General features: G+C 41.4%; 2 protein-coding genes and 1 long non-coding RNA gene across 4 annotated transcripts in view; 2 read left to right on the top strand and 1 right to left on the bottom strand.

Annotated features, from left to right (window-relative positions):
- Positions 1-10,915, top strand: part of RHOQ (ras homolog family member Q) — a 32,556-nt gene extending 21,641 nt beyond the window's left edge. Inside the window, exons 3-5 of the mRNA XM_019516326.1 lie at positions 7,387-7,551; positions 9,056-9,151; positions 9,851-10,915. Of these exons, the coding sequence (XP_019371871.1) occupies positions 7,387-7,551; positions 9,056-9,151; positions 9,851-10,006 (417 nt within the window). The 3' untranslated portion in view covers positions 10,007-10,915. The remainder of the gene's footprint in view (positions 1-7,386; positions 7,552-9,055; positions 9,152-9,850) is intronic.
- The window catches only part of PIGF (phosphatidylinositol glycan anchor biosynthesis class F), a 62,622-nt gene continuing 51,037 nt past the window's right edge, over positions 10,217-21,801 (bottom strand). The window contains exon 6 of one of the 2 annotated variants that reach the window (XM_019516323.1): positions 10,217-10,569. In XM_019516323.1, the coding sequence (XP_019371868.1) occupies positions 10,456-10,569 (114 nt within the window). In that variant the 3' untranslated portion in view covers positions 10,217-10,455. Of the gene's footprint in view, positions 10,570-11,944; positions 12,701-21,801 lie in introns of those variants that run through there. The other variant, XM_019516324.1, reaches the window with a different exon arrangement.
- Positions 16,909-18,697, top strand: LOC109296773. The gene is made up of 2 exons (XR_002097051.1): positions 16,909-18,211; positions 18,294-18,697. It is a non-coding gene; the product is annotated as an uncharacterized LOC109296773 (long non-coding RNA).

Below are 21,801 nucleotides of genomic sequence, written 5' to 3'. Positions count from 1 at the left end.
GCTATAGCGCTCATTTAAAATTCATACCTGATTTCACTTAGTGCTCAGCCAGTTTTGTTATGGTGCTCAGCAAAGCTGCAGCAGTGGCAAGAAGCAGTGACTGGCAGTGAGTGGGTGGGGGGTCAGGGCCAGCAGGAGCAGGGGGCCCGGGGTGGCACATGGTTCTGGAGCAGCTGGCGGGCAGGGTGGGTGGGGAGAAGCGGCAGAAGCAAGAAGCAGCGAGGGGTGGGGCAGGCATGAGTGCAGGCAGGGGCCCACAGCAGGGCAGCAGCAGCATGGGGCTTGGGTGGCTGGTGGACAGGGGGGTGGGGAGAAGCAGTGGTGGCGAGAAGCAGTGAGTGCAGGGCCCTGTGGTACTGGAGCTGGCATGAGCGCAGGGCGTGGACTGGTATGTGGGGATGGAGCAGCCACCAGGCCGGTGGAGGGGTTGGGAGAGGCTGTAGCGATGGTGAGAAGCTATGGCAAGAAGTGGCAGTAACCAATTATTTCTATTTACATTAATGCCTATGGGGAAATGGGTTTCGCTTAGCGCAGTTGTGCTTAATGCTTGGTTTTCCCAGAACTGATTAAGAGAGTTAAGCGGGGGTTGCCTATACACATCTCATGTAGATGCACCCAGTCTGGAACAGACTGCATAAGTTCTGTTTCCAGCTGACCCAGTGGAGGGGAACTGAAGAGAAGCAAGCCCATACCACCTTTTCTGCCTGTGGCACAAACCAGGCTGCATGTGTGCTGTATTGAGTTACTAGGGTAAAAATGTCTTCCAGCTTGGGTGCTTGAAGCACTTGCATACCCATGATAGAATGGGCATGTGAAGAAAGTAGAATGTACAGGCACTTGAAGAAGAACTCTGTGACTCAGTGCCCAAAAACATGATAAAACAACATTTCAAAGATGTGCATATTACCACGCTGCCATGAAGAATAGGGTACCAGATCCAAATAAGAGTTATGAAAACCAGGGAAAAATTACATGTGACTGCAGTAGATTTAAAGCAGTGAAAGTTTAAATATAGAGGAATGAAAAAAATACCTGCTTATAGCTGAGAAGGTAAGGCAAACAGTTACCAGCAGTTCCTTATTATTAGGGCTGTGCGAAACAGCATCATTCCACTTCGACTTCCATTTTGATGGAACAGTGTTTTGTTTTGAGTTTTGTTTCATTTCGAAATCAGTGTTCCGTTTTGTTTTGTCGAAAATGTTTCACTGTTTTGATGCTGTTTCGCCGTTTCATCCATAGGGTGTAATGGGGAATCATAAAATATGGCTTGCAGGCAGATCAGGGGCTTACTCGCACCCCCGGGAGAGCTGCGACGGCTGTGCCAGCGGCATGCACCCCCGGGAGGACTCTGATCTGCCTGCCACTTCAAGTTCCCTTGTTTTGTTGTGAAGCTGTTTTGAAGGTTTTTATTTTGTTTCAATTTCACTGTTTCGAGCTCGAAACACTGGGCGAAATTTCACACAGACCTAGCCTGTTTCTCCTTTTGCATTTGGTTGCTTTAGCAGATGACAAAATTATTTTCTTTAGAAGCCTGTGGCAGATTAGAGAATGAGATACCTCCCCTATTCTTTGAATTTCAGGCAATTGTTTTGTGTTGTATTGGTCCTTAGTCACTTTCTTTCTGATCATACCAATGTTCTTAAAATATTCTGGTCAAATTCTTCAAATATTTTTAATGCCTAAATATATACCCATTGCCCCTCCCCTAAACTGGAATGAAAGTTTAATTGATGCACAGTGTATGCATGCCTGTGCGCATGGACACACACACACTCACACACCCACACACACACTCCAACTGGAATTTATATTGACTATTCACTAATATAATTAGATTTTGCTACTTGATTTAATTTTGGAATAAAAGTTTCTTTCATATATACTGATGGATTCAAGTAATAAATTATAGAGTGGCACACTTAAGATTCTTAACTACTCAGTCTCAGTGTTGAATTAGGTGTTACTAGATTAAAATATATATATATTCCCAAAAGGGTTTAAATCCCCAGTGTTAGCAGTATTAGGAGTACTAATGTAGACCAGTCACTAGATGTTGGTAACATTTTAAATAATCTTATCTTAATGAGTAGATATGATGAACACTGTACTGAAAAATAACAGCAGCTTCCTGTCCATCTACACTAGAGCTAGGGATATAAATACCAATTAAGTACCCATTTAAACTCCCCTAATGTTATTGGTGAAACAGTTAACTGATAACATGCATCTACCAGGGACTTGCCCCTTCCTGTTCTCATTTGTTCTCCAAGCGGCAGCGGTGGGCCGGGAAGCCCCTTACCTGCTGCTGCTGCAGGTGCACGGCTGCCCGGGGCTGCAAGCGGCTGCACCAGGGTCTGCAGAACCCCAGCCTGGTTCATTGCCAGCAGCAAGTACACGATGGTGAGGAAGCCACAAGGGGCCTGATCCTTCTTGTGGTGGCACAGTCCCAGGCACTTCCCCACTGCCTGCCCCAAGGTATGCGCGCACCCCCTGCTGGCAATGAGCTGGGCCAGGGCTCTGCGGGTCCCGGTGCAGGTGCTTGTGGCCTCCTTGCTGTGAGCAGCCTGTGCTGTGTGGCCTGCCCCGAGCCTGGGCTGGCTGTGGCAGATGGCCAGGAGGCTGCAGGCAGCTGCACCAGGGTCTACCAAGCCCTGGACTGGCTCATTGCTCAGATGCACATGTACCTCAGCAGATGGTGGGGAAGGGGCTGGTGCTGTGGACAGGCCCTTCACAGTTCCCCTGCTTCCCCACCATGCTAGGTACTACTGCCCTGTCCCCCTCCCCTCCTTGCTTCTTCCTCCCTCCTTCCTTTTTTCTCTCCCTCCTGCCTGCTGTCTTCAGGGGCACCACGCTGCTTCCCTTCCTCCCCTTCCCTGCCAGACTGCTCCCCACCCCACACTAAACGAAAACTGGTAAGGTATTGCCAGTTATCAATATGTGAACAGTTAAATGTTTAAACATTTATCACTTCACATCCGTAACTAGGGCTGCACATTTTACAGAAATTGCTGGAACTGAATCAATGTTAGTAACAGTAGGACAGCTTTTGAACAAATTTATTCAGCAGAGACAAAAATCCAATGTGAGATACACGGCAACATTTATGTTTGCTTCTAGTAGAGTACTGTGTGCGTGCGTGCGTGCGTGCGTGCGTGCGTGTGTGTGTGTAGAACCAAATTCCCTGTTGATAAAAATAGGCAGAACTCTGTTGAAGTGAATGGAGCCAATAACATGTACATCAGCAGGCCATTTGGCTGTGATGCATAAAATATCCCAGTAGGCTGTACTTGCCTGTAGTTAACATCTTAATTATGTACGATGAAGTGACACATGCAGGGCTCTCAATTGTAGAAGACACAGGGAATATAGCTGCAGCTATATAAATAGGTAGAAGGAGAGAAGAGAAGTTTATCTGTACAGGCTGCTAAGGGAGCAATACCAATGCTGACTCCCAAACACCATTATCCAGTGCTTCAGAAGGAAGGCTTTGTGCCAAGGTGCTACTAAATGGTAAAAGAATAGGTGTCAAATAAGACGCAAAAAATTCATTTGAACTTTTATGCACCCTGCAAGTTTTCCAACAAAGTATGTAAAACACTTTTGAAAGCAAAAAAATCATTAGCACTCATTGGGTGTAAATAGAAATATATCATTGAAGCATACTGATGCATTTTAAGGTTACTGTAGCAATAGTATTTTTCTTTGTGATAGCATTTTGTCCGTACTTTCTCAGTAACATTAAGTGCTACATTTAATTATCTTGTTTAGAAACATTTTTGTCTTTTGTTGAATATGACTAAAGTGACTTCTTGGTGACAAAGCTGAAGTGTCATTGTAAATTAGAATTTTTTTTAAAAAAGGTTTCAGCAGTAGCACAGAATTTGTAGTACTGAATCTGAGACTGACTAACCTGTTCTGGTTATGTGCTAACTTCAAGATCTTAAGACTCCAGGGACCAGTCTAATTTATAGTTGGGAAGTTTCTTTTGGGATCTTGATCTCCACCCAGAAAATTTGGTTGCTTCCCTTAGCAGGCTCTAACTATGGTCAGTACTGAAGATAGATAGAAAAATAAGTGCATAGAAGAAGATTGCATATGTATAGTTAGAAGAGATAACATTGACTTGTAAAACCCCATTTCTGCTTCATATTCTTGTGCATACAAAGTTGGTTAACATCTACAGTTACTAGAACTGAAAGAAGTTAGCAAAAATAAACTGTGTATGTTCACTGTTTGCTTGCAGCATTTGGCAATGTTTTGTGTGTAGCTTGTTTTACTGTGCTTGTGCATATACAGTTACACAAGAAACTTTTACCCATATAATGAGCAAGAGGAGAACAGAACAGAAAAATCTCTCATCTGTTTTTAAGCAAAAAATGTCTTGGGGCATTCTCTTTAGATGATGATCTATCAGAAATTGAAGGGATTTAAAAAAATTAGCCAGTTTAAGAAAAACAAGGCAAGTTGACAGAGCCTTTTTTCTCTCCTGTACTTGTATTTTTAAACTTTTGGTGCTTGTTTTTTCCCCCCCCCCGCACACGGAGACCTGAGGTGTGCACATTTTTTACACATGTGCATGTTAATTTTTCATGCAATCATTTACTGCTGATATACTGGGAGGGACTGAGGTGTCTGCTAAAATCAGGGAATTTATACGAGTATATGTACTAAATACAGGTCTGATTTGTCTCCCAGATGTGCACCCAAAGATGAACAAGTAGAGCTGTTTAAAAATCAGTTCTTGAATCTTAATTTTTTTAGCTGACCAGAAGACATGGCAACTCAATCATCTATGTAATATTTATAGTCAAATAGCACTTTGAATCCTCAGCCACTGTAAAAATAAATAGTAAATGATAATCTGTGCCCCAAAGAGTTTACAGTCTAGAAGACGAGATGAAACAGGTGGATAAGTGGGTCTATGGGGAGGTAACTAATAATAGGATGTTTTAGCGCAGGCTAGCTGTGGGCACAAGTCTTAGCCAACTGATTGCAGTTACTTGGTTACTATCAAAGTGATTCACTCTTTTAAAAAGAGATTGATCTACATACTTCTGTAATGTGGATCAGTAATATTGAAGAAGTCACAGAGAATTCAGAAATATTTTATTCAGCAATCATGTATAAATTAGCCAAATTGTAAAGTAACAGAAAAGATGATCTCACTACTCCAGCAGGCTGGTTACCTCCCACCATACTAGGAATGTGGCTAAACAGTTGTCTTGAACATGTACCTGGTTAATGGATCCCACACAAGGCTTTAGTTGTTTTCAACAACACGCTTCCCAATACATCCACGTGCCCCACTGTGTTTGTGAGTCATCCTCCAAGCTGCCTAAGCATTTGTACCAGTTACCTCTGGGAAGCTGTGGGGAACTGTCTCCATCTGCATTATTGGGGGCAGAGTGGTTGGAAGACATATGGTAGGCTTGCCCAACATGCAGCCCACCAAGCCATTTTCTGTGGCCCGCGGTGCTGCAATGGGAACCTCTTGTCCCTCCCCCAGCCCCTCAGCAGCTTCCTAATGGCTGCTGAAGGGCTGAGGAAGGGACAAGGCTCCCGCACGCACCGCGTCAGCTTCATGTTGCCGACAAGGTGCTGTTCTCCCCCTCCCCCCTTATTTCACTGTGTCCCTTCCTTGCTCCACCCATCCCTTCCTCATTTGCATGCCAGCTCCTCCCCTCTCCCACATTGCATGGTTTCCATTCCTAGCCCTGCCCCTCCCTTCCTCATTTGCATGCCAGCTCCTCCCCTCTCCCACATTGCATGGTTTCCATTCCTAGCCCTGCCCCTCCCTTCCTCATTTGCATGCCGGCCCCGCCCTGCGTGGGTCCCCACCGGCCATGTAGGCTGGAGCAGGTCACAGTGCAGTGGGCAGGCGGGCACAGATGCCAGCACGGAGGGATGCTCCTGCCGGCTCACTGGGTGATAAAAAGTTCATAATCCGGCCCCACATTCAAAAAGGTTGGATACCCCTGACATAAGGAAAGCATCACACGGGCAATGCACCCTGGGATATTGTAATGTCCAGGCAGCTAGGTTGCATGAGTACAAAGTACACAGATGTGCTTAGTGGATTCTCTCTACACAACAACATTACTGTAGAACCAGTAACAGGAAGAAAACTGTCAGCCTAGGCCACTAAACAGTTGGGGATGGTGCTGCTTTGAACAGGGGGTTGGACTAGATGACCTCCTGAGGTCCCTTCCAACCCCTAACTTTCTATGATTCTGTGACAATGGCTAGTATGAGTGAAGTGTCTGCATCCCTTCACTGTTCATTTCCAGACTTCCGTTATTTTGAGGGAGGCAGAGTTAGTAAAATAATTAGCCAGAGGAAATGATCATTTTTTTGGAACTCCACTGATACTCACTTTCAACCATAGCTACTTGCTAAATCAAAAAAGTCAGTATAACTATGGATGTACTCTCTGGCAATGTTCCGGTTGCTAGGGAAACTATAACTGAATTTTCTAACTTTCAGTTCAACCATAGTGTCGAATAGCATTGGTCTTGTTTCATGTACTGAATAAACGATTCTAATATTTGTGAGTTTTAATTAAGATGGGAACCAACTTTAAGCAGGCTGGTTGGCTTTGCTTTGGTAGCATCAGGGAGAGAGCATGAGGAAGGAGTCTTTCCCACTCTTTATGCCCCCTAGCTCACAACTCTAATCCCCAGCACAGAGACCCTGAGGCTAGCAATACCGGAGGGCCTTATGCTTTCCAGTGTCTCCCAGCAGAATAGGTTTGCAGAGATGGAGGCAAAGAACAACTTAGCAGAGTGTAGCAGCAAGGACACCCCTGCAGCACACCCCTAGAAGCAGTGTGACTATTTTACAGCAAGCATAATGTTTATGGTATTTGTTTGCTGGCATTTTACAATGCTAAAGGAGGGCTCAGCTACCATTCTCAGCTGAGCTCCACATGGGACCATTCTCTCAGTAGTAGTACTATGAATTACCCTAGTCTGCCTCACCCATTTTGCTTTGCACAGACTGGATGACTTTGGAATTAGGACATCTCTGCTTTATTTCCTCTCTGCATGCAAAGGCAAATTCAGTTCCACCCCCATGCCCCACCCTTCCCAAGTTTAACTCTTCACATATACTTTATTGTACAGATAAGAGTGTAACAACAGGAATTAACACTGCCAGGGTTTTCTACTTGCATTCACATATACATTTGTTTCCCGTGTGTGGCATATGATTTAATAGCTGCATTAACTAATACAGTGTACTTCTAAAACAGCTAAATAAACTAAGGTTGCTTAAACAAGCTTGCCTATTCATGAGATAGCTCAGCACAGACCTTGAATATAATTGTGACAATAAACAAATTATGAGTGACAGTTCAATATTGTAGATAACAAAATCTTTCTTCCTTAGGAAGACTATGATCGTCTGAGACCTTTATCTTATCCTATGACCGATGTCTTCCTTATCTGCTTCTCAGTAGTAAATCCTGCCTCATTTCAAAATGTGAAGGAGGAGTGGGTACCAGAGCTAAAGGAGTATGCACCTAATGTACCCTTTTTATTAGTTGGAACTCAGGTATGTCTGGTTTTATTTTGTTTTATTTAAGTGACCCAATTCACTTAATGGCACCCTTTGGGACCAATTGCCCTATGTCAGGATCCAAATAAGTCTTCCTTTGGACTTTGCTTCGGGAATGTTACTGACACGCAGTAACAGGAAAGTAGGTTTGTTATGTTCTGAGTACTCCGCTAAGTTGACTTTGTTCTGCGAAAAAGAAAATGCATTGTGTTCCTCAAGCGAGTGGGGCTCTTGAGCAGGTGCCTACACTTGCATGCATTATTATTGTCACTGGGAGCATTGACACAAAATGTTTACTGTAGAACTGCCTAATTAGCTCCGCAGTAAAACATTACCATCTACATGTGCAGTGTTATTAGGAATGAGTAACCTAATTAACTCTGCCATGGGATAGTACTTGTGAATACAAGTACTATCCTGCAACAACACGTGTGTAGAGACTGAGGGGGCTGGCTGGCGTATAAGGGTGCTTCAGTGTGGGGACTGACTGCCTGCCAGCTAGCCCTGCACTGGAGCACCCTTATGCCCCAGCCAGCCCCTCTGCAGCACACTGAGCTGGGTCAGAGCAACCCTGGGCTGTCAGGCTGACACCCCAGGTCTTCTGTCTGTCGGGGCTGCTCCAACCTGGCTCAATGTGCTGTGGTCCTAGGTGCACATTCAAACAGCGTGCCTGGGAGCAATAAACTCTGAAACAATATGCATGTGTAAACATGCTGGCTGATATCAACAGGACTACTACTGTGAGTAAAACTACTCCTTATCAGTAAGCACTTTAGAGTTGTACTGCAGAAGAGCACTGCACATTTCTGACACAGCTTTATTGAACAGCTAACAATCATGTTCAGTGCTTAATGAAGTTAATGAAAGAACTTGTACTGACCTGATTGGGCACTGAATTAGGCTATGAACAGAACTGGCTTAGTCTTGTGTGTACTAAATTGATCCCACTTCTGGGCTAGGGACAGATTACACACAAACCAGTATAAGTGATTGGAAACTGGTTTAAACCTGTAACAGAACAGAAGTTCAGTGCACATAAACTACTTTCAAAATGGCTGAAACCTGTTTAAGATAAGCCTGGATGGATGCAGTATCAGACTTAGCTTATTTAGGTTAAGCCAGTCTATCGAACTTTTGTCCCAGATTCCCTCCTGACTCAAATTAACTCAGTCCCCCAGCATCCCAGGATGCTTTGCACCTCCCCCACAAGCTCCACTTCACAGGGTAAGCGGATGAATTGTGGGCTGGAATTAAATAACTTGCCTACCTTCTTCCAGTTTCTCATTATTCAGGAAGTTAGGGGCCTGACCGTAAGTTTCAAAGGGCTTTTGGATCACACTGTAGGAAAAACATTCAGGGTTTGGGTTATAACATGACTTCTGTTTTAATAAAATCAAAATAAACGAGGGTCTTCTGCTTACTGACTGATGGTATGTGAGCCCACTGATTTTCATTTTAAAATAATGTAATTATGCCATATTACCACAATCTTTCCTACTAGATTGATCTTCGTGATGATCCAAAAACTATAGCAAGATTGAATGATATGAAAGAGAAGCCTGTATCTCTGGAGCAAGGACAGAAGTTAGCAAAAGAGGTAAGCCAGACACTCTTGAAATATATATTTTTTAAAAATCACATTCCTAATCATTTTACTCTAGATTGCATTTTTCTTCCTCCTTATTTGGTAATTCTGCTGTCTAAACAGATGGCTTTTTCTAAAGTCAGTGTTAAATATGGCTAACAAGTGGGCATGCTTAAAAGTATTTTCCTGTTAATAACAGTGTAAATCCCTTTAGTATGAAAGTCAATAAAAGCTATACCAACATGAGTCACAGATAATTAAAACGTTAAAAGTGCCTTTAAGCAATTAATCATTACAAAGTGCTCTATGGCTTCTTTTTTTTAATATCAGGTGGATGCTGTGTCCCCATGGCACTTCTATTTATAGTTCATTTCTGTTTTCAGAAATTAATCTATAAATTGGCCATGCAGTTCTTCTTGCCAGTTATGTTGCTTATCTGAAGTACTTGAAGACCCTTAAAAAAGTTGCTTTTACTGTGCTTCTTTCAGAAGCAGAATTGAATTAAATGAATTCCAAAAGTGTTTTCCAAAGAAAAAAGAAAGGAATAATTTGCTTACAGAAAGGAGAGTATATTGGGATGATTTTCTAAGTCAAAGACAAGACTTGGGGTGCTTCTATTGAAACAAAAATCTAAAGGACTAATGGAGCAGAATTAACAGACCTGAATATCTGAATGATGGAGCTATTAAACATATTTATTTTTCTTGACAGATAGGAGCCTGCTGCTATGTGGAGTGTTCAGCTTTAACACAGAAAGGACTGAAGAGTGTTTTTGATGAGGCTATTATAGCCATTTTAACTCCAAAGAAACACACAGTGAAAAAAAGAATAGGATCACGATGCATAAACTGCTGTTTGATCACGTGAGATACAGCTGACAATGGCCAGGTCTACTGTGAAATTCTATCAGAAGCTCAAATAATACAGCGCATAAGTACACGTAGAACTTGTTACAGGTCATAGAACAGTTTGAAAGCTAAAATTAGGAATCTGGCTCCTGAAATCGGTGAGATAATTCAGAAGAATAAAAACAAAACAAAACAAAATCAACAAAAATCTAGTAAGAAGCAGCCACCATCTGTTACAAATATTTTATTCAGACTGGAAGGTACAGTCTCTCAGGGGTTATATAGTTTAGAGTAAGCAACAACTGCATCATGTTGCAACAGCATATAAACAATGCCATAAGTAGAGATGCTTGGCCCAAAACACTTCAAAAGGATTTGGATATTCTTCTGCTTTGATCATGTGAAAACTTCTGCACAGTCTGTATGGAATCTGCACAAAGAAATACCTTCTCTCTCTCTTTGCTCCAGTTATCTGCTTTTGTATGTAAGCTGCTTCCGGTTCCAGTATATCCACAGAGGTGCAATAATGAGACCAGCCACATAGCCAAAGGTAGCTCCGAGGGAACATGAAATGGGCCATACCTGAGGGGAAACATATGGTAAAAAACAGGAAAAAAAAAAAGGAAATGGTGGTGTTGTTTTATGTACTTCATGAGCACAAGTTTTCGGCGTAATCAAAATATTGTAAGGCGGTACAACCTCCTTCTATTTTAAAGCTTGACATGCTTTCCTAAAGAATGCCAAACGTGTAACAAAATCATATGTGCATTTATCATGAACACTAAATGTTGTACAGTTTTTAATTATTATGCATTAAAATGTAACCAGGCTTCTGGCTATTGCAGATTTAGTTTGAGATTTGACAAAACTGTGTGAGAAACTTGTTAAGTATTTATATTTACATTATGTTTCAGTCCAGATTTATTGGAAAAAAATTATATTCTCCCATCTTGCTGCACACCTGTTGAGCCTTTCTGAAAAAGAAAACTACACATTTTACCCTGCATATCTGTAAATTCTGCATCCCTTTTCCCAATGGAACATTTGTGCTGTCGGAGAAGTATGAATACCATAAATGAATGAACACCAAATGAGAGCCTATATCAAGACAGAAATGGGGGTTTGCTTGATTGCACACTCAGGCATGTTCGTCAGTTTAGGAACAGAAATAAATTCCCCTTTGCTTAGCAGTAGGAAGAAATGTGGAAGTCTGGAAACAGGCTAAACATTTTATGTGCAGTTTAGCAATTAAAAAGTAGATCTTGTTAACTGTAGCCCTCAATAGGGTAGTTTGCTTAGGAATGCAATTCATTTCCTAATACAAGGACAGCAAACTATCTCACAATAGTCAACACATACTCTCACTGTTCTTATTTGAACATGAGGGAGGAATCAAAAACCATTTTAAATAGAAGACCTTATCTGCCTTAGGATGTGATAGGTAGAACATTATTCCCACTTAGCTACATCTGCTACTGTAGCTTATGGTCCAGCTTACTGGTCCTTACTGCACTGGTGAGGACCTTATTGGAGGGTAAATTTAATTCCTATTGCTCTTCTAAAGAGTCTTTCCCTCATCTTTGCACAGGAGAACCTCACTGTGCCTGCTGTTCAATATTCTCCTTTGGAACTAAGTGTAAATTGGCTTGCAATTCATGAGCAGCAAAAGGGAAGGTTACTTTTCATGGTACTACTTCTTCCTTCCAGATGCTCTCCTTCCTACATTTGATTCCTTTCTTGATTCTTTCTGGTACAGGGAAGTATATTTCCTTCTTATAGTCTGACCGTGGGAATTGTAACTGGGAATAAATATGATTTCAGTCCTCTGCTGTTTCATCTTCACATTCCTTACCATGTGCAGTTTTATAAATATTATTTGGAGGTCTTAAGGAGTGTAGCAAAGATGACAATATCTGCAAATGAGGTGCCTTAGGTACTCTTTATTGACCTGGATTCATTTTTCTGTTCATAGCCATTATTTCTGCTATTCAGTGCTTTTGTTCTATAATGTCTTGGCTACTGCCTCTCTTTTAAACCAAAGACATGCTCATTTTCATTCATTAACAATGGTGATACATATAGTCTATAAAAGAGTCTAACAATGTTTTGATATGATATTACATAATTAACTAGCATAGTGTGTTTTGTGGCCTTAGCTAAGACCATGCTTCAACTGGATCTTAACACTTCCATTATGAGACTGAAATCAAATCAAATATTGTTTTAAGAATTTAGGTGAGAAAAGAGGAATCCCAAGAATGATAGGATACCTGCGTTTTATCTTCTCTCTGAAATCTTCTTTCTCAATACTATTCAGCTGAGAGAGTGGTTCCTTCTTACCCACTAAGAAAAATCTTATATACCTCTCTGCTATCCGCAATAGCTGTGGCCAATGGTTTGAGGAACTCAGAATTTCTCTTGCATTTAGTTCACTAACTGTGAGTTGTCAGTGATCCATTATTAAAAATCTTACCTATATTAGGTGAATTATGGTCTGTAGATCCTTATCTGCTTTACACAAGTACAGACTGATGTTGCTGGTTGCTTTTGAATCTTGCATGTTACACCTTCTCATAAATAAATATCCCTGACAATCAACAGCAACTGCTTCTTTTTTGGTATTTTGCACTAATGTTGCTCTTTATCTGCCTTTTACTGTTAATGTAATTTAAGGAGTTTCTGGTTATGTTCTAACATCTTCTGGCTGGTCAAGCTGCAACCCAGAGTAAATCATTATTTAAAACAATGCTCTTGCATTCTCAATCACTGTCCAACATTGCTTAACATTTTTTTCTCTAAATATAATAATGCCTTTGCTTTCTTTCCACTGTTAAGAGCATTCTTTCTTGTTTTTTCTTAAAGCTATATTATTGTCTTGCAGAAGTTTAGTCTGTCATTGATATTCAACACATGGCTCTCTGAAACCTCTCCTTACTGCAGCTGGCAGAGATGAGGGGGAGGAGAGAGAAGGGAAAAAAAGCACATATCCCATCCCAATCACTGTAAGTAGAAGGGAGCAAAGAGAGAGACAAGAAACACCACCTCCATCCTTCCAGAGCACAAAAGTGAAACATGCTGGCCCATATCCTCAGTGCTATTACAATCTCTTTATACTGCTCTTATGGCAGAAGAGAGTTGTAAAGCCAGTTTAATTGGTTGCCTGGGGATTCCTCAAGCACAGGAGGGAAAATCTCCCTGGCTGATCTGGCACAGTTATTCTATGCTGCTTTCACCTTTCCTCAAAGCCTCCTAGGCAGGGGTCATGGATAGCGGTAGGATGGCAGAGCTGTTTTGCAGTGCCTCTCTGGATCTTCAGAGTTGAGCATCACCACTCTCTACCGCATTCAGGAGCTTCATTTCTGTAGGCTCCATGTGTTTTCTAGGTCCTTTTTCAAGTAATTTGCCTCTTTTTAGGTTGGATTCTCTCAGTTTTCTGAATTTGTTCCTTTTATGTGGATTGGTTCCTTCTACCCTATATCAAAACCTCCCTGATTACTTGATAAAAAATGGAAGCTGTACCTTACTCATTTATCTTGTTAAATGAGGCCTTACTCCATTTGCTTAAAGTATGCAGGTATTAGGTTAATGAAGCTGATTATCTGGTCTCAGAATCAGCTCTTTCAAATCTTCTAAGAGTTGTGGAGGATTGTACACAATTAGCTTTTTATTTTCTACTCACTACCCAAAAGAAATTAGTCAAACTGCTGCTGCCCCTATCTACGCACCTTCACTGATTTGTATGTGAAAGCCGGGTTACAAAGTGATAGGTGCGTAGGTATACTCCATCCTGACTACTGGACAAAGAGAGAGAGTTTCCAGCCAGAAGTGGAAAAAACTAGGACTTTTTTCAAATAACTATCATGAGGTGGAATAAACACCAGCCATCATCCTTGCAAAATCCATTGCAAGTTGCTTGCAGATGATATGCACATGAAAACTTACCAATTCTAAGCACCAACATGTAACTATGACTCTTATTTGAACAACTGCTTGAAAAAAATCTAATATCTACCTACTCACTTATTGGCACATGGTCTTCATTTTAAGGAAGGACAAATGGACCAGTGGTTACAAGACGGTTCTGGTTTCTACTCCTACCTTAGTCACTGGTTTGTTTTGTGGTCTTGGATAACTAACAATTTCTCTGTGCCTTGGTTTCCCCATGTATAAGATGGTCAGAGTGCTTGCCTTCCTCACAAGAGTTTCCTGAGGTTCAGCTAACCAAGAAAAGACAGTACATTTCCACTTCTGTAGTTCTGATAAACACCTACAACCATGAGTATGCAAAACAAGCAAGCAACCATTATGCATATCGAAGTATACCACACTAAGCATAGTGTCTGTTGGACAGTGTACTGTGGCCATTCTGCACTGCTCTGCTTATGGATTCTGGCTGTGTCTTGCCATGGGGGGATCACTCCCAGGCACATCAATCTACTAGTGCCATAGATGCTGGTGTAGGTCATTTGCCAGCATCTCTCTCCAAACATATAGATCATAGCTGGGATGCCCATGCACTGCACGGATCCAAAGCTGTGGTTGTTGCCCCTGAGGGCTGTTAGCAGTGTAAGGCTGCTCTGAGTTACTGAGTGTCTGACTACACTCAGAAGCCCTAGGCTTTGGAGAGAGCATGCCCTATTATGTCCCAGTTTGTGCTGTGTGACTTTTTACTGTAGCTGAGGATCTAGATCTAAACAGGAATACAAATTTCTTGCTAGTCACTAGCAAACACTGCTACTCTAGCTTGTGTTAGGTTTATTAGGGAAGCATTCAAGCATCCAGATTTTGGGCCAGGGTCATGGGTGCCCTTTAACTCCCATTGTCTTCAAAGAGAGTAGGTGGCACAGTCTTTGCTAGAGAGTGCCTACAATGTTGCAGGATCAGACTTATGTAAAAAGTTCTACAGAACTAGGCATCTAGATAACAACATCAGGACTCTTAATTGCATGACTGTTCTGTCCTTTGTTATGAACATGCCATTTGCACCACAGGCATTGGGAATTACATACAGCTTATGGGCAGATTTTGGCCTTTATTATATGTGGAGCTGGTGGTATAGTTGCTAAATTGCCTAATGTAGTGTACATAAAGTAAGCAGCTGACTACTAAGGATTTAATTAAAAATGTGCATACAGTAGGTACACTGCTCTATGGTACTTGGTACTTACAATTTTAATAAACTGGGCCCATTCTTTTGACACTGTACAAGTGCACTTCTTTGATTCCTGAAATATCACGTTTCATTTTTATGCTTACAATTTCATACAATGTCTGTGGTATCAGTTAGGAAGCTACATAAGTAGGTTATGACTAAATAAGTTTCATTATGAAGCTACTATAAATAAATGTGCACAAGGATGTCTTTCCCCAGCACCTAACATGCCTTAAATGCTTGTATGTTGAACATGTCATGTTCTTTTTATTTCAATATATGCTTTTACATTAATCTATTTTGGTTGCATGCGTCTTCACTAAAATGCATCTGATTCACACGATGTGCAAGATTTGTGTGTTGATAAGCACGAGCAGAGGGGAAATAACTTGTTTTTGCTGGTTGCTGCTATTAAATACGTTTTAAGTCACAGAAATTTTAAGTGGCTCTGTGACTGTTTGGATCCCACTATTTTAAGCAAAAAATATGGTCATTAAATAAAAGCAATGTCAGCCCCATTGGAGAGAAAATCCCCATGGAGGTAGAAGAAATTCACACTGTATTCTGGAAATATATGTGCATTCTACCTTTCCCGTCTTTTTTGACTATTGTTACATCAGGTAGCAAATCCAGGAAAAGATATAGTAACAAAACTATGAGTTCAATAGCACTGTATTAAGAATTAAAGGTGTGTGTGAAGTAGAAATTGTGATCTGTGTTGCCTCAGGTGACTGATGCTTGCTTGAGTTAACTACCACGAATGTTCTCAAAATTCTCCATGCTTTTTTGTTCTAGGATAGAAATATTTGTAGGATGCCTACATTATTATTTAACATGACTGTAAATAAAGTTACAGGGCAATCAATTCCTTTGAGTTAAAACAGCAACACAAACTCTGCTCTCGATATACCCAAAAAGGTATACTGCATAAGCAGAAATAGTCTGAGGTTCCCCTCCCTCCTTTCTGCTACCAGTATCAGGTATTTCTGTAACAAAAGTAAGTGAAATATTGTTTCAGGGTTATTTTTTAGCTCCTAGGTGTGATAAACTAAACTTAGATAAAAACTATTTTGTGTAAAAACAACTGTGTATCAACTCAGTAACAGATATGATTATTTAAAAATTTGGTGTGGAAATAAGCAAGTAATAAAACCCAAATGGTCACTAGTCATTTCCAGAATCCAGTCTCCGCCAGTGAGGAACAGGATGAGGGCATTAATTGTATGGCACTTAGAACATGCTAATGGTGTTTTGTCTGCAGTCACACCACCCTGCGCTTCAATTTAGCTCACAAACTATGCAGTAAGAGGGTGAGTCAGTAAGCTTTCCAGCAACACAGATGCAGCAGGAAGTCTGGGTGGTAATTGAGTGCCATTGCTATTCCCTTTGAACCAGCACTAAATCAATAGTCTAGGATGGTGTTCGAGGGCACTGTACTCTTATAGGTATCATATTTCAGATCACATAGAAACCAGAGGTTCTAGCCATCTAACACACTTAAAAGGAGACAACCAACTTAAGGTACAGTCAAGCTGAGGAAAGCCAGGATTAGCGTTTAGCAGGGAATCTCTCTCTCCTGTTTTGTTTTTGTTTTATTATCACTTTTTCCTTTTCTAAAATGCTGCTGTTTCCCCATTGCTGTACAACAACCCACACAGAGGAGAAACTGATTGTAGCCAAGTGCTGTCAAAGTAAATAGCGAGAAAATACCAAAAAAAAATTCATCTTTGGGTTTTTCTGCAGAGGTGGGGGAGGAGGTGTATAAAAATTAGACACCAGTGAGATTATTAAATTGGCTGCATCTTTTTAAATATTCCTTAACATGTATTTTAAGTATAGGAGTGTTAACCCCCCTGCCCCACCCCCTCTGGTCTCACAAAATTGCAACTACAGTAATTATCTTTACATACTAAATTGTCTGTGACAACTGTCGACTCTATCCATCCCTGCTTGGCTGTATAGAGTTGCTCTTTGTTTATGGCTGCTATACATCACCTCAAAGGTGAACATCTTTCCATAGTAGATAAAAAGGTGTTTCCCCTGCTTATTGCAGGAGGGCTTTGTGAGACTATCAGTAATTATCTAGTGTTTGTAAAGCTCCTTGAAATTATGTGTGCGTTCTAAAACTCTCAACAAGTTAAAAAAAGGAATTATTTCCTATGCCTTCATTAGCACTATTGCCACACTCCTATCTTGTATTGCAGCTAGAAACAACTAGATTTTGCATATATAGTTCTTTGTATCTTTCCAAAACCAAGGGTAGTTTTATTCAAAATACTAAACTAAAACTCATGGAAACCCCTGCGCTATCTAACCCTTAATTTAAGTTTAAAAAAAATAAGTCATGACATCTATGCCACACATTTATTTTACTATTTTGACAACCCTGTGAATACTGAAAAGATTAATCTTGAGAGGCACATCAGATATTTTAGAAATTACAAAACAAAAGTTACAGAATAAAAGCCTGATCTGCCGCCTTTATGGAGGGAGAGTTTCCACTGACATATACAAGAGTTTTACCTGAGATAAACAGCTGGATTGAGCTCTATACCTACCAAACATTGTGGATCTATCACTGAAACTTGCTGTTTCATGGTTCAAGATGCTTTTAATTAAAAATAATAAATAATAAACTTAAAGAGTTTGGTTAAATTTCATATTTCTTATTAACCTAGATTAAATGCTTTTCCATTAGACTTGTATGGATATCTATCTTGATTTGTCAAAGCATAATCTAGGTCTCTAGAATTAGTACTTTGTATAATACTCATTTTTCACTTCCAGTTTGAATTACTGTTCAGACAATTAAAGACTATTGACACTTTATTTTTAAAAACATATTATGTTCCTATCAGTGAAATTGATGACTAATTGCCTAAAATGAAATGTATGCTTTTAAAAATGCATTTTCATGTATTTTTTCAAATATAGACAGGCCCAATAGTCTGCACATCCCCTTGTATGCAATACTTTTTCAAAATTTAAATCTGAAAAAATAAAATAAATGGAGATTTTCTGAGACATTTGTATTTATTGATCTTTGTTTTGCTGTCTAGGTGACACATCTTTGTCTATGAATAAGGATTAAGTGTGGCAGTCTGGTTTTAGCTACTAACAAAAATCTAGACTTTGGGGGGCATTCAAATATAAGACTAGAAACTGTAAAAATGACTAGTATTTAAAAAGAAAATTAATTATTGTAAAACATACCAGTTTGCTAGTACAGCACATGGAAACGCAGGCCACTAAGCAGGTGGGACATAAGTGGCAGAACTATAAACTTCCACAATCCCCTTCTGGTTAATATTACCAATCCTGATCTAAAGAGACCACCCTCTGGCCATTCATACCTTAAGCTTTCTATTTAGATTGCTGATGGAGATGCCAATGTTGATGTGGACAATTCACTGGCGAATGGACTCTGACCAACAAATTACTTAACCTATAAATTACTTTTTTAAATATGACTTTAAAACAACAATCTATCTCCCTCTCCCAGGAAATGGCAATTTAGTGATTGCAGGAACACACTATATGCACGTGCTAGAAAAAAAACACCCTCTAAGGGACAGTACTCTCCTGAACTGAGTATGCTAAGATCTCATTCACACAATCCTGATAAAAAGAGATGGGAAAAGACTGAATACTACCTATTCACACTGGCTAATCCGAGTTGGTGCCCTTTTGAAGGAAAAAAAAATGATGGATGGTGACTTCATGGAAGTGCATCTAGAAATTAAGTATTCTGGCTCCCAAATCCAGACAATCAGCATGGGGACCCTGAACTTGCTAAAGTAGTTGTTAAATCCTGAGCAAATGGAAACAAACCTCTATTAATTATACAATGTTTATTTTAGTATATACATCAGCTTTTAGCTTCACTAGCATAACTAAAGAAACACCCCAGTACTTATCTTTCTAAGCCCAAGTTAGTATATTTATGTATTTGAGCTTTAAAAGTTAGAGCTGACATGAGGTTGTATTGCCTTATCCCAGGACTGCAACAGAATCATAGGTCAGCAGTTAAAATCAGCTAATTCCATGACATGATGATTCTTCCCAACTAAGGCTGAACACTTTAATTATTGAAGTACAGTTTAGCTCAATATATAGAAAGGATGGTCAGAACCCCAAATACAGACAACTCCCTCAGCACCCACAGGTGCACCCTGTCCAGCCCCATGGACTTGTACATGTCCAGCTTTCCTAACAGTCCCTAGCCTGTTCTTTCACCACCGTTGACTGCTCACTTCCTCCCCAAACTGTGCTGCCTGGTGCAGTAACCTGGGAGCTGGCCTTGCCTGCGAAGACTGAGGCAAAGGTGGCATTAAGCACTACAGCTTTTTCTGCATCCTCTATCACAAGGCTGCCTCCCCCATTTAGTAAGCAACCCACACTTTCCCTGACCCTCTTCTTGCTACTGACATACTTGTGGAAACTCTTCATGTCCCTTGCTAGTTGCAACTCCAATTGCACTTTGGCTTTCCTGACTTCATCCCTGCATGCCCGAGCAATGCTCTTATACTCCTCCCTATGTATTTGTCCAAGTTTCCACTTCTTATAAGCTTCCTTTTTGTGACTTAGTTTACTGAAGAGTTCCCTGCTAAGCCAAGCTGGTCTTCTGCCATACTTGCTAGTCTTCCTGCATGTCAGGATGGTTTGGTTTCTGCACTCTCAGTAAAGCTTCTTTAAAGTACACCCAGCTGTCTGGGACTCTTCTCTTCCTCAGACTGGCTTCCCTGAGGATCCTGCCCATGAGTTCCTTAAGTGAGTCGAAGTCTGCTTTTCTGAAGTCCAGGGTCCTTACTCTGCTTCTTTCCATCCTTCTTTTCCTCAGGATCCTGAACTCAATCATCTTGTGGTCATTGCTGCCCAAGTTGCCATCCATTACTACATTCCCCACCAATTCTTCCCTGTTTATGACCAGCAGGTCAAGATGATCGCAGCAGTTCCAGCATCTGCACCAGGAAGTTGTCCCCAACACTCTCCAAAAACTTCCTGGATTGCCTGTGCACTGCCGTATTGCCCTCCCAACAGATGTCAGGCTGATTCAAGTCCACCCATGAGAACCAGGGCCTGTGATCGGGAAACTTCCACTAGCTGTTTAAAGAAAGCCTCATCGACCACTTCTTCCTGGTCTGGTGGTCTACAGTAGACACCTACCACAACATCACCCTTTAATGCTCTCCCCTCTAACCTTAACCCAAGACTTTCAATAGGCTTATCTCCAGTTTCATACTGGAGCTCTGAGCAATCATATGGCTCTTTTACATAAAGTGCAACTCCTCCTCCTCTTCTTCCTTGCCTTTTCTTCCTGAACAGAGAAGAGGCAGAGGAAGGATTTAAACCCAGGCTTTCCACATCCAGGGTGAGTGCACTAAACACTGAACTACTGGATAAACAGAGGTCTCCTCCTCTGGCCATGTTTTAGAAGAAAAGAGAAGCTCTAGTTCTATTTTTAAGAAGGATGGAGGCACCTTCCCTTCAGGGCAAGGTTCTAGGTTGTGAATCCCAAATGGAGAAGGTGCACTCTCTTGTAATGCCAAAGAAGACATGCAAGCCCTGGCAAAAAGGTAGGTTTTATGACACTCCGATCCTCAACATGTCTCCTCTCTCAAAATACTCATTGTTCTGATCCCGTTCTGAGGCACCTACACCAACGGTGCTCAACCTTTTGGCCCCGCAGGCTGAGTGGCACGGGACTGGTCTACAAGTCAGATGGGACACTGCTCCAGTACAAGGCTTGCACACCCAGATCCAGACGAAGCTCCCCCTGCCCAGCCCTGCATGCCAGGATTTGGGCTCTGGGACCCTGCGCTACCTCTGCCTGGCCTCATGTGCAGGGATCAGGCTCCAGGGCTTGTGCCACCTCTGCCAGGCTCTGTGCACTGGGATCAGGCCCTGTACCACCTCCACCCAGCCTTGCATGTTGGGAACAGGCTCCGGGGCCCTGCACCACCTCCATCAGGCCCTGTGTGCCCAGACTGAGCCTTGCACTGCCCTGTGTGCCAGATCTAGTGCTTGGGACCATGATCTGTGGGGCCCCTCAAAGGCCAAATGACAAGGCACTAGAGGCTGGATGTTGCCCCTGAGCCAAGGGTTGACTACACCTGACCTACACAGTATAAAGAGCTCAGGCGCTTCATTCAGCCCTGCAGACTATGGCACTGCAGTACTACTGAACACTCCTTTTGTATCTAGGTATTCATTTTTCAAGATGGCTAGTTTATGTCTGTGTTGGTGTAAAGGGGGAATGGAAGGCTCTCTCTTTCGCTAGAGTTGGGATCTATTTATTTAACTTAACTTCAACCTACTTGTGACCTTTCTCTTACAGCACAAGTTCCTTAATGACTGTATCATTCTGTTCTATCATTTCCCTCCCTCAGGGGTGGAGCTATTTTGTGCTTGCCTGCTAGACACTCCCACTTTCCTCATTTTAACTCTACCCCGAGCCTCACATTTTCTTCTTTCAAGCTCATGAGTGGGCTGCTTTTAGAAACAGTTAATGCTATTGCCTAATACTGTGCAGATTTGGGCATGTTGTGCAGCAAGCCTTCAAGGCCCTGCCAGTCTCAGAAACGAGATCAGAAACAAACTATATCTTCTGCGGGGTAATTAAGAACATTACTATTTATAGCAGTCTTCATTAAAAAGTCAGC

Source organism: Gavialis gangeticus, unplaced genomic scaffold, assembly GCF_001723915.1.
Source record: "Gavialis gangeticus isolate Ggan-Ray unplaced genomic scaffold, GavGan_comp1, whole genome shotgun sequence".
Taxonomy (NCBI): domain Eukaryota; kingdom Metazoa; phylum Chordata; order Crocodylia; family Gavialidae; genus Gavialis; species Gavialis gangeticus.
The sequence above is the reverse complement of the archived record's forward strand: the minus strand, read 5'-3'. Positions and strand labels throughout refer to the sequence as shown.